Genomic DNA, 14,571 nt, shown 5'->3' with positions numbered 1-14,571 from the left:
AAGCATTCCTCTGATATTGGCCTTATTGTTTCTCAAGTCAACAAGTACTTCTTATGTGCCTACAATTCACTAGGCACTCTTTTAAGAGCTGAGAATGCAAAGACAAACAAATCAGTCTCTGCTCTTAAAGTGCTCAGTCTGATGAGACAACATGAAAACAACTATATACAAACAAGCTATACTTGTGGCACAGGTGAGATTGAAACCTGAAGGAAATCAGGAGGTAGAATAAGAAGAGAGTACATTCTAGACAGAGATGGGTATGCTAGGAATAACAAAAAAAAAGAGTACAAGGAGGGAAGTAAGGTTTCAGAAAAGTGAAAAAAGAAGGATGGGGGCCAGGTTACAAAGGGCTTTAAAAGTCAGAGAAAGTATTTTATGTTGGATTGTGGAGTTAATATAAAGGCACTGGAATGAGAGGAAGGAGAGGGTGTCATGGTCTGACTCCTGCTTTAGAATATTAATCTGGCAGCTAAGTGGAGGAAATGTGGACTGAGGAATGACTAGGCAGAAGCTATTGCAATTGTCCAGGTGTGAGATAGTGAGAGCCCACCCCAAGGAAACAGAGTAAGTGGCAGAGAAGCAGATAATGAAGGTAAAATCCACAGTATTCAGCAACAGGCTGGATGAGAGGATAAGGGAGAAAGTGAGAGTCAATAGTTGAGATTGTAAATTATTATACAGATTATAAATCGAGGTGGTACTCTCAATAGTAATAGACAAATTAGGAAGAATGGAGGCTTTGGGGAATGAGGTGACATCAGCTCTGGACATCTTGATTTTCCCAGGAACTTCCATGGGAGATGTCCAAGAAGCAGCTGGAAGGGTGTGTGGTGTTGAAGGTTAGAACTAGATAAAGATGCCTAGCTGTGTGGCCTTGGGCAAGCCGCTTAACCCCATTTGCCTTGCAAAAACCTAAAATAAAATAAAATAAAATAAAAACTAGATAAAGAGATAAGTGAATCCCCAAAGGCTGGGGGTAACCGAAGTTCCTTCCACGAGATGGTACACATGCCCGCCCGCTCCCGGTCTGAAATCCTCTGCTTCTCAATGCCTGCTGGTTCCCTCAAGGGCCAGCTGAAGTCTCCCGCCTGGCGGGCAGGCCGTGCCAACTGCTGCCAGTGTGCTCGGCTGTGCCCCCCGAACGCTCAAGCTGGAGCGGCTTGGCCCGGGCCGGCGGCACCCCTCCCCGGCTCCCCGGGGCCGAGGCAGCAGCGGCCGCGGGCGGCGCCCGGTAACGCCGCGGGCGCGCGGGGCCTCCCTCCCCACGCGCGGCCGCGCCGTGTCTTACCCGCGCTCCGCCGCCTCGTCCCGCGGGGGCCCCGGCGGGGTCTCGGCAGCTTCGGGCACGGGCGGCGGCGGCGGCGGCGGCGCGGGCGGCGCGGGCTCCGGCGGAGCCGCCTGGCCGCGCGGGGGCTCGGCCGCCGGGCCTCGGCCGCCGGCCCCGGGCCTCACGTTGGGCTTGACGCTGAGTCGCGCCCTGCGGAACATGGTGGCGGGCGAGGGGAGGCGCCGTGGCCGGCCCCGCCGCGGCCCGCGCCACCGACTGCACAAAGGGGGCTCGGAGGTGCCGCTCCCGGCCCGGGGCTACACCCGCCGCCGGGCGGCCCAGCCTCCGTGTGGCTGCCGCCGCCGCCTCTTCCTCATGTCCCCGCTGCGGGCCGCGGCGGGCGGGGGGCGGCCCTCCAGCGCGGGGCCCAGCAGGCAGACGGCTGTGGCCGGCGCCCGGCGTCATGGCGGCGCGCGGCGGCGCGGCGCGCTGACGTCACCCGCACGGCCCGGCCCGGCCCGCGCGGCTGCTGTTTCCGGCGCCCCGGGACCGGAAGCTCGCGGCCTGCGGCTCCCCGCCGAGCTGGCCCGGGCCGCGCCTGGGCGCTCCCGGGCGGGCCGCGCCTGGGGGCTCCCGGGCCCGGGGTCCGGCCGAGGGGCACGGGGCGGGGGGTCCTCGGGGCAGCCGCTTTCCCGCCCCGAATCGTCCGAAAGCGCCGCCGAGGCGCAAAGGAGTGCGTGGGGGCGAGAGGAGCCTCCCGAGGCCCAAGCCGGAAGCCCTTCCGGGGTCTCATGTTTCCTAGGTTGATGTTCAATTTGGCCCCAAAAGGGCCTGGGAGAAGCCGCTACCTGGCACTTAGGCGACTACTGACCTTCGGGCCGCTGTGGCCTTGGGCAAGCCACTTATCCCCACTGCCTAGCAACTAAAACCAAAAACAAACCTGACCCTCCCTCCCGTTGTCCAAACTATACGTTGAGTTGAGTGAAATTTTAGTAAAATGCCTTGCCCCTTCCTGGCCAAAACACCATAATAAATCCCTGCCCCCCCCAATCAATTAAAAAAAAAAAAAGGATCCCTGTCCTAGCCTGAAGGGCCGGAGACTTAGACCTAACATCTGCTATCACTTATCCCGCGTCCTGACTTACTGCCGCATCAACCTAGACCCCAAAATCACTTCATCCTTGTAGCCCTCCAAAAGCTCCGCTCACTCCTCAGGTACTTGTCTCGCCTGAAGCTCACTCCCCGGGGCCTGAGCCCAGATTCCCGACTCCTAGGACATTCCCTTGCTGTTGCTACCCTGATGGCTTGTCCCGCTTTGGAGCAACATTCCCCGCCTGGCTCCTCTCCTCTCCGTCCTGGACCTCTGCTCACTGCTCTGCCCCTCACGGCTGTTTAGGTTGTTCTCCTTTGCTCCGGGAGCAGACATTTCCTGCCTTCACTTTAGTCTTTTTTTTTCCCCTTTGCTTCTGCTCACACAGCAAACTCTCCTGCCCCCATTAGCCTTCCTTGCTGCTAAATACCCTGGTGGCTCCCCTTGAGGGAACTTGATCCCTCAAACTCTCCCACCCTCTTCTTCGTGCTGGATCCATTGAACCCAGTTCCATGCAGCTGGGTCCCTGTTAATCTAAGCCCAATCACTGTTTCACGGGTGTTCCCTTTTCCCCTTTTTTTTCCCTTACTTGATTGTATTTGCTGTTCTCTCCAGCCCCTCTTGTATTGTCTGTTCTTTACTTAAAGTTACTATCTTGGGAGCAACTAGGTGGCACAGTGAGTACAGCACCCGGCCTTGGAGTCAGGAGAACCTGGGTTCAAATCCGACTTCAGACACTTAATGAATATCTAGCCGTGTGGCCTTGGGCAAGCCACTTCACCCCATTGCCTTGAAAAAAATCTAAAAAAAAATTTACTGTCTTCTTAAAAATTCAGTTTGTTTTGTTAAAAAAGTAGGTGGCACAGTGGATAAAGCAACAGCCCTGGAGTCAGGAGTACCTGGGTTCAAATCCAATCTTAGACACTTAATAATTACTTAGCCATGTGGCCTTGGGCAAGCCACTTAACCCCATCTGCCTTGCAAAAACCTAAAAGAATAAAAAGAAGTAACCTAGGAAGTTTTACAACAACCTATGAATTAAAATTTAATCCTTTTCTTATCCTCCTGAGTCAGAGAATCTGGTGATTTCCTCACCCAAAACAAACTCATATGAATCCCCTTAAACCCCACCCCAAAGCCCATTCTCCACTTTCACTACTGTAGAAAGAATTTACTGATACATTTCTTTTGTAGGGTTTTTGACAACTTTCCAAATACTTCGAGTTTTTATCTGTTGGAGAATAACTGTTCAGTGTTCCCCATAAAAATGTTCATTATTTGGTAAATTTAGAATTTCAAAAAATGAAATTTTTTAAAGCAACTATTCAAATCTTGATGGTTAATTTTTTTTATTTGAAGAATTCCACAGAGCATACAAGATAATATCAACATTTCAACTCAATAGGTATTAAGTGCCTACTATAATGCCAGGTGGCTGTGGTTAAGTACCAGGCTTGGAGTCAAGAGCACCCATCTTGCTGAGTTCAAATCCATGCTTCCTAGCTATGTTACCCTGGGCAGGTCACTTCACCTTTTTTGCCTCAGTTTCCTCATCTGTAAAATGAGCTAGAAGTGGAAATGGCTTAGGGATCAATGATTTCCTGATAAGAAAAACCCAAATGGGGGTCATGAAGAGTCAGATATGACTGAAAAACAACCAAACAAGTAAACTAGTACAGTGTATGCACTGGGAATACAAAGACAAAAATGAAACTGCTCCAGGAACTTATATTCCATTGGAAGTAAATATAACATGTAAATGAAAATTTAAATGCAAAAAAAATATGCAAAGTAATTTCTAGGAGAATAGCATTAGTTTAATTTGAAGGGCAAAATAACAGAATGGACAGTTCAAAGGGCATGGTAGATTGGAATTTGGACTTAGAAAATAAGGTGACATAATTAAGGACGAGGTAAATTTGGTAGTGAAGGAAAAGACTCATGACTAATCATCAATAGTTAAATGAATGTTTTAAGTTCTTTCTCTAGAAGTAGCATTATCTATTTCACAGAGTTCATATAAAAATACCTTTGTGAACCAGAAAGCACTCTCTCTCTCTCTCTCTCTCTCTCTCTCTCTCTCTCTCTATATATATATATATATATATATATATATATATATATATAGATGAGCTATTATTATATCAACTCTACTTCATCCATCCATACCTTTTTGCTTTACCTTCTCCTGCCTTTGATTTATAGTAATGATCAGGGATGCAGACAAAATGGCACTCACCTAGTATTTGGGGAAAACTACTTCTAATAATAATTTGCTCGATGAACCTTGGCATTTCGTTTAACCTTTTTGGTCCATTCTAAATCTGAAAATTTTTATTTATGTAACTGAATTAATACATGTAGGTAACTCCAGGTATGCAAGTGAATAAATGTGAGCTGAGGTTTGGAGGTAGTGCAGCATTCACTGAAGCCTAGCAACTAAAGTCATAGACTTTTTAGAACTATAAAGATTCATAAATTTAGATCTTACAAATCATCAAATAATAATGAGAGAATATTCTCAAGTTAATACATTTTTACTATGCTTCTGTAAAATATATATAAGCCCAGATTTAGCATATCACTATTACTCTAAGCTTCATTTTTCCTCTTCTAAAAAATAAGGGTTGTGGAGTACAGCATCCCCAAGAATCCTCTGTAGCCCTGACATTCTGTTAATCTAAAAACACTGTGGGTGGGTATTCTAAGAGACACAAAAGAAATATGTGACAAAGTACATGCCCATCAATTGGGAAAGAGTTACACAAATTGTGGTACATAAATGTTATAGAATATAATAGGGTTATGGAATGTAATAAAGTATTAATACAATGATACAGAGAAACTTTCTTCCTCTGATGCAGAGGAAGAAAAATACACTGCGACTATAACAGTATAAATGAAAAGAACAACAAAATGAATGTTGCTAAATACAAAGAGATATGAGAAGACATTCCCCTACACCACCACTTTGCAAAAATGGGAGGTCCTTGGGGGGGTTACATTGTATATTTTCAGACTTTTTCTCGTTATTGATTGATTTTGCTGATTTTTTTCTCTTTTTAATTTTTTTTAACGTTTTTGCAAGGCAAACAGGGTTAAGTGGCTTGCCCAAGGCCACACAGCTATATAATTATTAAGTGTCTGAGGTCAGATTTGAACTCAGGTCCTCCTGACTCCAGGGCCAGTGCTCTATCCATTGTGCCACCTAGCCGCCCCTCTTTTTAATTTTTAAAAAATATTATGTCCAGAAGGACAAGATTTCAAATTTGGCCTCAGATGCTTGAAGCTAACTAACTGTGACCCTAAGCAAGTCACTTAACCCTGATTGCCTCACATCCAGTGCCTTCTCCAGTTGTCCAGATTTATAGCTGACCATTTTCCCCAAGATGACTCTGGAGGAGAAAGTGAGGCTGGTGACTTAGCATAACTCCCCTCACTCAAATCCAATTCAAGTGCTTATCATGACACCACCTCCCTGATGTCATGGTCTTCTTCGAGAAGGAAAGAAAAATATCATTATGTTTGGTGATTCCCTGAAAAGAGAAGGGAGAGGGATAAAAGAAATTTTGATGATGAAAAAACAAAATACATCAATAAAATTTAAACGGTGTTTTAAAAAATACATTGTATTATCATTGCACTTTAGGAAGGTAATAAATATTTATGCAGTGCCAGGTGCTACATTAAATGTTTTTTATAAATATTAATCACATTTGAGCTTCACACCCTATAGTATAAGTACTATTATTAGCCCCATCTTACCATTAAGGCAAACTGAGGTTAAATGTCTTGCCTGGGATCATTCAGCTCATAAATTTCTAAAATTGAACCTTGAGCTCAGGTCTTCTTGCCTCTAGGCCCAGCATTCTCTCCACTGTGCTTCCTACTGCCTCTAAAGCTTGGTATTTAATTGTGAAGTCAAGATTTATATTCACAAAAGACATAACTTAAAATTAGATTGTGTTCTAAATGTTCATCTCTAAATTGACTGTTTAGATGCCCGATTTAATTTTCCCATAAAACAATCCAGTAGTCAGTCATGTTTCCTGGTCAGCCTTTAGCTCAAGAGTACTATACTAATGGAAGGATTGGTGAGCAGCTAAGTGGTGAAGTGGATTGAGTGCTGTGCCTGGAGTCAGGAAGATGACTCCTTCCTGAGATCAAACTTGACCCCCACAGATTTACTAGCTCTGTGACCCAAAGGAAGTCACTTCACTCCATTTGCTTCAGTTCTCCATCTATAAAATGAGCCAGAGAAGGAAATGGCAAACCACACCAGTAACTCTGCCAAGAAAACCCCAAATGGGATCACAGAGAGTCGGATACAACTGAATAACAATCGACCAACAGAACATCCGCCCCCCCCAAAAAAGTTCCTAGTAGATATTTTATATAATTTGTATATTGTTTATATATGCATATTATATCCCCATATAAAATTTAAATTGTCTTGCATACCCCTAGAGATGGCTTTGTATTTTTATTCCCAGCACCTAACACAGTGCTTAGCAACATAGTAGTTACTTAATAAATGATTGCTGATTATTAACAGCCATGAATATTTCTACATTTTGAAAATTCATTCAGAGTATCAATTAAGGATGATAAAAAAGCATCTTTCCCTCTCTTCTCCCATCTCAACAACCCTGACCATGGGAACAAGGACTCCCTCTTCCCAACAGTTCCTTTCAAGCCAGAAAATAGAAGAGAGAATTGTCTCAGTTCTTGGTATTTAAATGATCCAAGAGGTTAGGGAAATCTACAGAACATCAAAACAGTATTTAGAAATAATTATTTTGATCAAAGACCAAGAACTATTACTTTTAATTTAGAAAAAAAACATCTTATTGTCTGATCTTGCTATCTCTTATACTTTATGTTTCTTCCTTAAGGATATGATTTCTCTCTCATCACATTCAATTTGGATCAATGAATACCATGGAAACAATGTAAAGACTGGCAAATTGTCTTCTGTGGGGGGTGGGGGAGGGAAGTAAAATTAGGGGGAAAATTGTAAAACTCAAAATAAATAAAATCTTTAAAAAATAAAAATAATAATAATTTATTTCTATTTCCTCAAAGCAAAAAGTACACATGAGAAAATTCTATGGCAGATTTTAAATTTACATTTAAAAGAACCAAGTATTAATTTTCAATCTTCATCTTAAGGAGATTATTTTTTTTAATGGAAACTGTCACAAATGTCCTGTCATCAACAACAAAAAAATTGGAAATACTGGCAACTACCAGACTACATTAAATCAATAAAAATTTTATGGGTATTTTCAACAGAAGCATAAGAGAAAACATTGTTAGGTCACATTCTTAGAACACATCGTTAGGGACACATGACTGACTGGGAAGTATAAACTTCTAGTTAATTTTAAAGATGCATTTAGGGGTGGCTAGGTGGCGCAGTAGATAAAGCACCAGCCCTGGAGTCAGGAGCACCTGGGTTCAATCCGGTCTCAGACACTTAATAATTGCCTAGCTGTGTGGCGTTGGGCAAGCCACTTAACTTCCATCTGCCTTGCAAAAAAAAAAAAAAACACCTAAAAAAAAGCATTTAATTTAGGAGATTGAAATGCAGCCTTGAAAACTATTCTCAAGGTGTGTCAGGTGACTTAGAATTATAGAAAATATATCCACGGTGGACATGACAAAAGAGATGAATTTATATAATCTGAGCATTGGCATCAAATAAGGTGCTAAAGAAGATCAATATTATCTTCACTAAAGTTATTTCTCAGCCTCATGCAAAATTTGTTGACTATTGTTTTCAAAATGTTACTATTTGCAATGAAATTGTATTCATTAAATCAAGCCCCCAGAACACACAAAAGAATCTTTATAGTAAACCCATGGAAATGCAATGGAGAATGATCCAGCCATTCACACTAAAAAAACATTAATGGACAAAAAACTCATTGTTCATATAATAAAAAGGAAAGAATAGCAAATTTACCAAATACAATCAAGCAACAGGTATCTTTAACAAGTGTTGGTTGCTTGCTTTTTTGCAGATGAAGAATCAGTTGAGAATGGACTTGAGTTGAAGGGTGAGATAGAAAGTGCTTTTGTTTGGGAAATCATTCAGTGCTAATGTTTGTAAAAGTCCATCTCTTTAACACCTCTGTTTCCCTTGCTATATATCTTACTAAGAGTATATTATGCTTTTTTGTTTGTTTGTTTTTGCTAGGCAATGGGGTTAAGTGACTTGCCTGAGGTCACTCAGCTAGGTAATTATTAAGTGAGACCTCAAATTTGAAGTCAGGTCCTCCTGACTTCAGGACCAGTGCTTGTTTGATTAAGGAGTTTTGGTTTCGATTTGCTCCTATAAAATGACATGTTCACACCAACAAAACTAAAAAGTATATTTAATAAAATGATTATAAAACAGGTAGAAATAAATCAGTTTTACAGCAAAAGTAACCAATAAGTCCCAATATAATAAAAAGAAGAGCAAAGTCTACATAAATATAGATATTGAGAGAAAACATCACCAATCAGGGGAGCTTCCACATCTGAATCAACAGAGGCTGGGGAGTCCCAGGGTTATGGCCTTCAGTCCTGATCGGGAAGGAGCCTGTTTTCTCTTAATACCTCGGAGATGAATTGGGGATCAGTGATTCTCTGTAGCTAAACTATAAGGCTTTACCATGGAAAATCTTATATCCTATTTATTAACCATACAGTGCTCTATCCACTGCACCACCTAGCTGACCCCTAGAATATCATTCTTGAAATAACTGAAATTGTAACTAAATCCATAGGACATTGGAAAGATATATAACAGATATGACTACACAATGTCATTAATTATTGTATTGCAAAAAATGTCTAGGGGCAGCTAGGTGGCGTAGTGGATAAAGCACTGGCCCTGGAGTCAGGAGTACCTGGGTTCAAATCCGGTCTCAGACACTTAATAATTACCTAAACTGTGTGGCCTCGGGCAAGCCACTTAACCCCATTTGCCTTGCAAAAAAAAAAAAACCTTAAAAGAAAATGTCTAAAGGATAATATCAAGAATATGAATGAACAGAAAGAGGGGGTGGTCACTTATCAAGAATGAGAGACAATAGATGAAAAACTGAAATATGAAATCTCTTTTATATTGGACCACTATGGAGAATTCTTGATAAAGCATGAGATATGATTACAAATGATCCTGGGGTTATCTTGTACTCTTCGTATTCCCTTCAAATTCATTTCCATATTCATTTCATCTTGCTCTATTTACAACTTTTTCATTCTTATTAAGATCTCTGTCACCTCACACATGGACCATTTAAGTCACAGTGCTTTTTCCATAGTACTCTCTTAATAAAAATTTTTGAATTAAATTGAAATTGTATCAGATCACTCAAATAGGCCTGTGATCTCATCACAGGGTATTTTTTCCAAAAATGCTGTCCATTCTGAGTCAGTCTTATACATGCCCTCCTATAAGTTTACTTTAGGGGATCTACACAACATGCTAGAGAACTCCTTGCTTTCTCGTAATATTATGAGGATACAATTGGAGTACATAGGCTATTCATCGGATATTTCTTTATTTTGCCATGGGACCTACGTATCTTTTTCACTCATACCAGAAATCTTTCCAGTGCCTTCTGGATAATAATCATTATCAACTTTTTGGATATATATTATGACAAGTTGTGTGGCCATGCAATATTGATGTGAAGATGAGATTTTGTTTCTACAAGGTTTTGATCAAGAAATGAAATTTGCAATTTCCCTAAAATAATGCAGTCTACTCTTCTGTTTATTCCAGGTCTGACATGTCACTTGTTTGGAATACATAAATTACATAAATTGCCTAGCTGTGTGACATTAGTCAAGTCACTTAACCTCATTGCCTTAAATTAAAAAAAATAATGAAAAAAACTTTTTTTTTAGGTTTTTATAAAACAAACGGGGTTAAGTGGCTTGCCCGAGGCCACACAGCTAGGTAATTATTAAGTGTCTGAGGCCGGATTTGAACCCAGTTATTCCTGACTCCAGTGATGGTGCTTTATCCATTACGCCACCTAGCCACCGAAAAAAAACTTTATTAAAGACAGTAAATGGCACAGTACTGATGATATAGAGAATGAAGCATTTGTATAATCTATGAACTATCAAATTAATCTTAAAAATTGTGATAGAACTCTTTACTGTCCAAAATATTATTGAAAGTAATGGGGGGGGGCGGCTATGTGGTGCAGTGGATAGGGCACCAGCCTTGGAGTTCAAATCTGGCCTCAGACACTTAATAATTACCTAGCTGTGTGGCCTCGGGCAAGCCACTTAACCCCACTGCCTTGCAAAAACTTTAAAAAAAAGGTAATTATAATTTATATAATAGATTGTTTACAAAGCATTTTAAAATATTTGGATTTGCAGTATAAAAGCAAAATTCCTTTTTCTGATTTTTATAGGTCTTTTACAATCTGGCACCTATCTGGAACTTGTTGATCAAATGAATTTTAAAAGTTCTGTTTAATATAATCAATGTTGTCCTAAGTGTCAAGCTCTGTCAGGGAAGGAGGCCAGAAGTCACTAGAAAAATTAATAGATGCTGCCCATTAAAATGCAACTGGTGGATATCTGACAGAATAAAAAAAAATACAACAGGTCATAGACTATGTATAATTGTGGTTTTCTAAGAGTGCCTTCTGAATGAATCAGTTTCTATTTGAGCTTGATACCATTGACCTAAAGGAGGATAGAATACTGTGGGACCCTGTCCTTGACTCTGTTCTGTTCACCATTTTTATCAATGACTTGAAGAAGTCTTAGATGGAAATGCTTATATAAATAAATTGATAAAATTCCACCAGCCTGGGATAATGAGATTTAATAGGGTTATAATTATAAAGTCCTCCGCTTGATTTTTTGTTAATTGCCAAATTTGATAGTCTTTTCAACTTATTTCCTACTTTTGACAGTTTTACAATTGTTCCTCCTGGATGCTTTTTATCCCCCCTCTGGATTTTCATGGTCAGGGAAACGTTCTAAGCAAAACTCTACCTAGGTTCTTCTGGTCTAATATAAGTTGGAATCTTCTCTTCTTTTCTCCATTTTCCAGCCCCAACATATGTTTAATCTTGATCAAGTTATGGTCTATGAATGAACTTCAAAGTTTCTGACTTTAAAGTTAAAAAACTGTACTGTTTATTATATCTTATATCTATATAAAATAGATACTATAAACCAAGAGCTTCCCATGATCCATTGCAGATAGAAGACTCATTTGTCCTCATTCCTATCTTGTACAACCTAATGGATACCAAATGTTTTATCTGCACAGATTATCCATATCTATATAACATCAACAAAAGAAATTGTATATCTTTCAGTAATATATATTGTAAATTCTTTGAGACTAGAAATTTACTTCACCTTTTTGCCCCAGCTCTACCATTCTACTAGCCTTGTGACCTTGAACAAGTCTTTTCTGGGGCTCTCTGAACTCTGGTTTCCTCACTTTTAAAATCTATTTCACCAAATTGTTGTGAACAAGCTAATAGAATTAACTTACTTTTCCTCATACACAACTCTCCATTTCCCATCTATTTGTTTTTTGTATTAGATGTCTTCCCCACCACCACCACCTCCCCAAACCTACAGTAGACTTCCTCCTCAGACTCAGTTCTTAGCATCCTTAGTCTCCTTCACAATTCAGTCCAAGTGCCCCCCCCCCAGTAGAGAAGGCCTTATTTCATTGCCCTCTCCCTGATCCATAGGGCAGCTAGATGGGGCAAGTGGATAGAGCATTTGTAAAATGAGCTGGAGAAGGAATTCACAAACCACTCTATTGTTTTTGACAAGAAAAACCCAAGGGTCATGGAGAGTCAGGACATGTCTGAACCAACTCAACAACAAGTGATATGTATGTATGTACTAGGCCCTTTCCTTTTAGAATGTAAGGAACTCTAGGGCAGGGGAAGTTCATTTTTGTCTCTATTTCCCTGCATGTAGCTAGTGCCAGATACATAGTAGATGTTTGTGGATTGGTTAGTTGAAGTAATTCATGACTTTTTTGTGTAAAGGCACACTATTATCATCTATAGGACTATCCTAGAGAAAGTTGTTGAAAACATAACTCCAGAGGGAGGTTTACCACATGCCTATTGTAGTAATATTTTTCATGACTACACATTTTTATATCAAATAACTTGCTTTCTCAATTAGGGAGAGTGAGGTGGGAGGAAAGGAGAGGAAGTCAGAACTCAAGGTTTTAAAAGTGGATGTTGAAATGGTTTTTGCTTGCAACTGGGGATAATTAAAACTTAAATAACCATGGGGCGGGGGTGGGGGTGGGGGGGACAAAGTAACCCCATAGTGAAAGAAGAAAAGACATCCCTGTTCTATTCTTTTGCTAAAGTGGATTCTTCATGGATATGAAACAGTACTTACATTTTCAGACTTTTTCAATGTACTGAATGGTTTTTACTGATTTTTTTTCTTAATAAAATGTTATATGGAATGGCTCTCTTGGAAGGGGTAAGGAAAATGATACTTTGAGAAATTTTAGTGATGTAAAAGACAAAAAAAAGATAAAATAATTTTAAAAGTTAAATGTTGAATTGCCCAAGAAATAGTTCTGGCTTATGTTATATGCAATATTTCCCCTCTCCCCAATTAGAAAGCTTTTTGAGAGCATGAAATGAATGAATGAATGAATAGTATTTATTAAACACTTATCAAGTGCCAAGAGCCAGGTTAAATGCTGTGACTGCAAATACAAACATGAGAGCCAGCAGCCCTTAAAGAGATTGTCTTCTAATGAGAAGAGATAACACATGGATAGGGAAGTGATGGCCAGGGAAGGATGCATTTCTTTGGGAAGTCACTGGTATGGTTTCTAAATAAAACCCCTTTTCCACAATCAATGGTAGTATTGATTTGAATTCAGTTTCCATAATAAAAGGTGTGGGGAAAGTTTTTATAGAATAGGTGCACTATGACAAATTGAAGGATAAGAAGATGCCCTGGGTACACAATAGAGAGATGAATTTTGCCATATCTATATTGTATGTACTCTGTACAAGAGTATAAGTATTAATAGGTCTCAATATGGATATGCTACCAGTATCTGGCTAGTTGTCAGTCTTTACTCAGAACTGGTGAATATTTTCAGGAAAAGTTCAGTTATTTTTTTTCTGGGTAATATGGTGGTATCACTGAGCTTGGCTGTAAATTTTGTTGGATTGGGAGGTTAAATTGCTACAGAGATATGTTGCTTAAAAGAGCTCTCTGTATCTGGAGGATGGGTTGTTAGTGCTGGTCCCTTGGTATTTGGGGACCCTAAAGTTTTGTACTCCTCCATTTGGCAGAGAATGGAACAGATGTGGGAAAATTCCCAAGGAATATTTCTTTACAAGGAAATTCTTCTAATCTATGTTCACTTCCTTGTAAAGGATAAGCAGGAACCCTAAATCAAATGTCTCCAACTTTTTTAAAATTCCAAAATACTGATTCAAATTCCATTGCTTAAAATTATGGCATTAGTTTCAAACAACTAGGTTCATTAGAAATCTGTCTTCATTAGAAGCTATTCTTGATCCAAAGGCCATGCATGCTGAGGTTAAAAATAATATTCAGAGGTGCTGGATTTGTCAGCACTTTGACTTTAAGATCATCCTTTATTGTCCCCAGAGGATGAATAATGTTTCTGTTGCCAGGTGTGTAAAATGTATTCAATGACTTTCAATCCTCAACAGGAAAAGAAATTGTTTAGAATATAGGCAATATTGTTACCATAAACAATAATTAAATTTGATCTCCTTGGTTCATTTAAAAAATCCAGCCTCTATAGTGTTATTGCAGTTCACTAGTATTTTGATTAAATTCATGAAATGTCAACAAAGGAAAATTGCTAAATTGAAGCTATTCCCACAAAGATCACCTAGCAGAGATTGGGACTCTCAGTCTTAATCTGCATCTGTCTCTAGTTAATCCCTGGATCTTTGTGGTTGAGACCAAAATTCATTTTACTGGAAACATTTTGGTAATTAAAACTGCAGTAAAATAAAAATAAAGTGCAGTAAATATTTAATGTCTGTGGGTAGACAAGCATCAAGAGGGGAGAAGCTCGGAAAAGAGCTGACCGGGGACTGCAGAGACAATGACTCCTAGGCCACCACTCAGCTCTCCATTTCTTGCAATCTCTCTAGTCCAGAAGCTGAGAAATTCTTACAGCTAATTTCTTTTTGTTTAA

General features: G+C 40.2%; 1 protein-coding gene across 3 annotated transcripts in view; it reads right to left on the bottom strand.

Annotated features, from left to right (window-relative positions):
- Nucleotides 1-1,506, bottom strand: part of BDP1 (BDP1 general transcription factor IIIB subunit) — a 102,034-nt gene extending 100,528 nt beyond the window's left edge. For all 3 annotated transcript variants that reach the window (XM_074204211.1, XM_074204212.1, XM_074204213.1), the window contains exon 1: nucleotides 1,292-1,506. In XM_074204211.1, the coding sequence (XP_074060312.1) occupies nucleotides 1,292-1,491 (200 nt within the window). In that variant the 5' untranslated portion in view covers nucleotides 1,492-1,506. The remainder of the gene's footprint in view (nucleotides 1-1,291) is intronic.
- Nucleotides 1,507-14,571: the final 13,065 nt, after the last annotated feature.

The sequence above is a fragment of the Macrotis lagotis genome, chromosome X (genome assembly GCF_037893015.1).
Source record: "Macrotis lagotis isolate mMagLag1 chromosome X, bilby.v1.9.chrom.fasta, whole genome shotgun sequence".
NCBI classification, from domain to species: domain Eukaryota; kingdom Metazoa; phylum Chordata; class Mammalia; order Peramelemorphia; family Peramelidae; genus Macrotis; species Macrotis lagotis.
The sequence above is the reverse complement of the archived record's forward strand: the minus strand, read 5'-3'. Positions and strand labels throughout refer to the sequence as shown.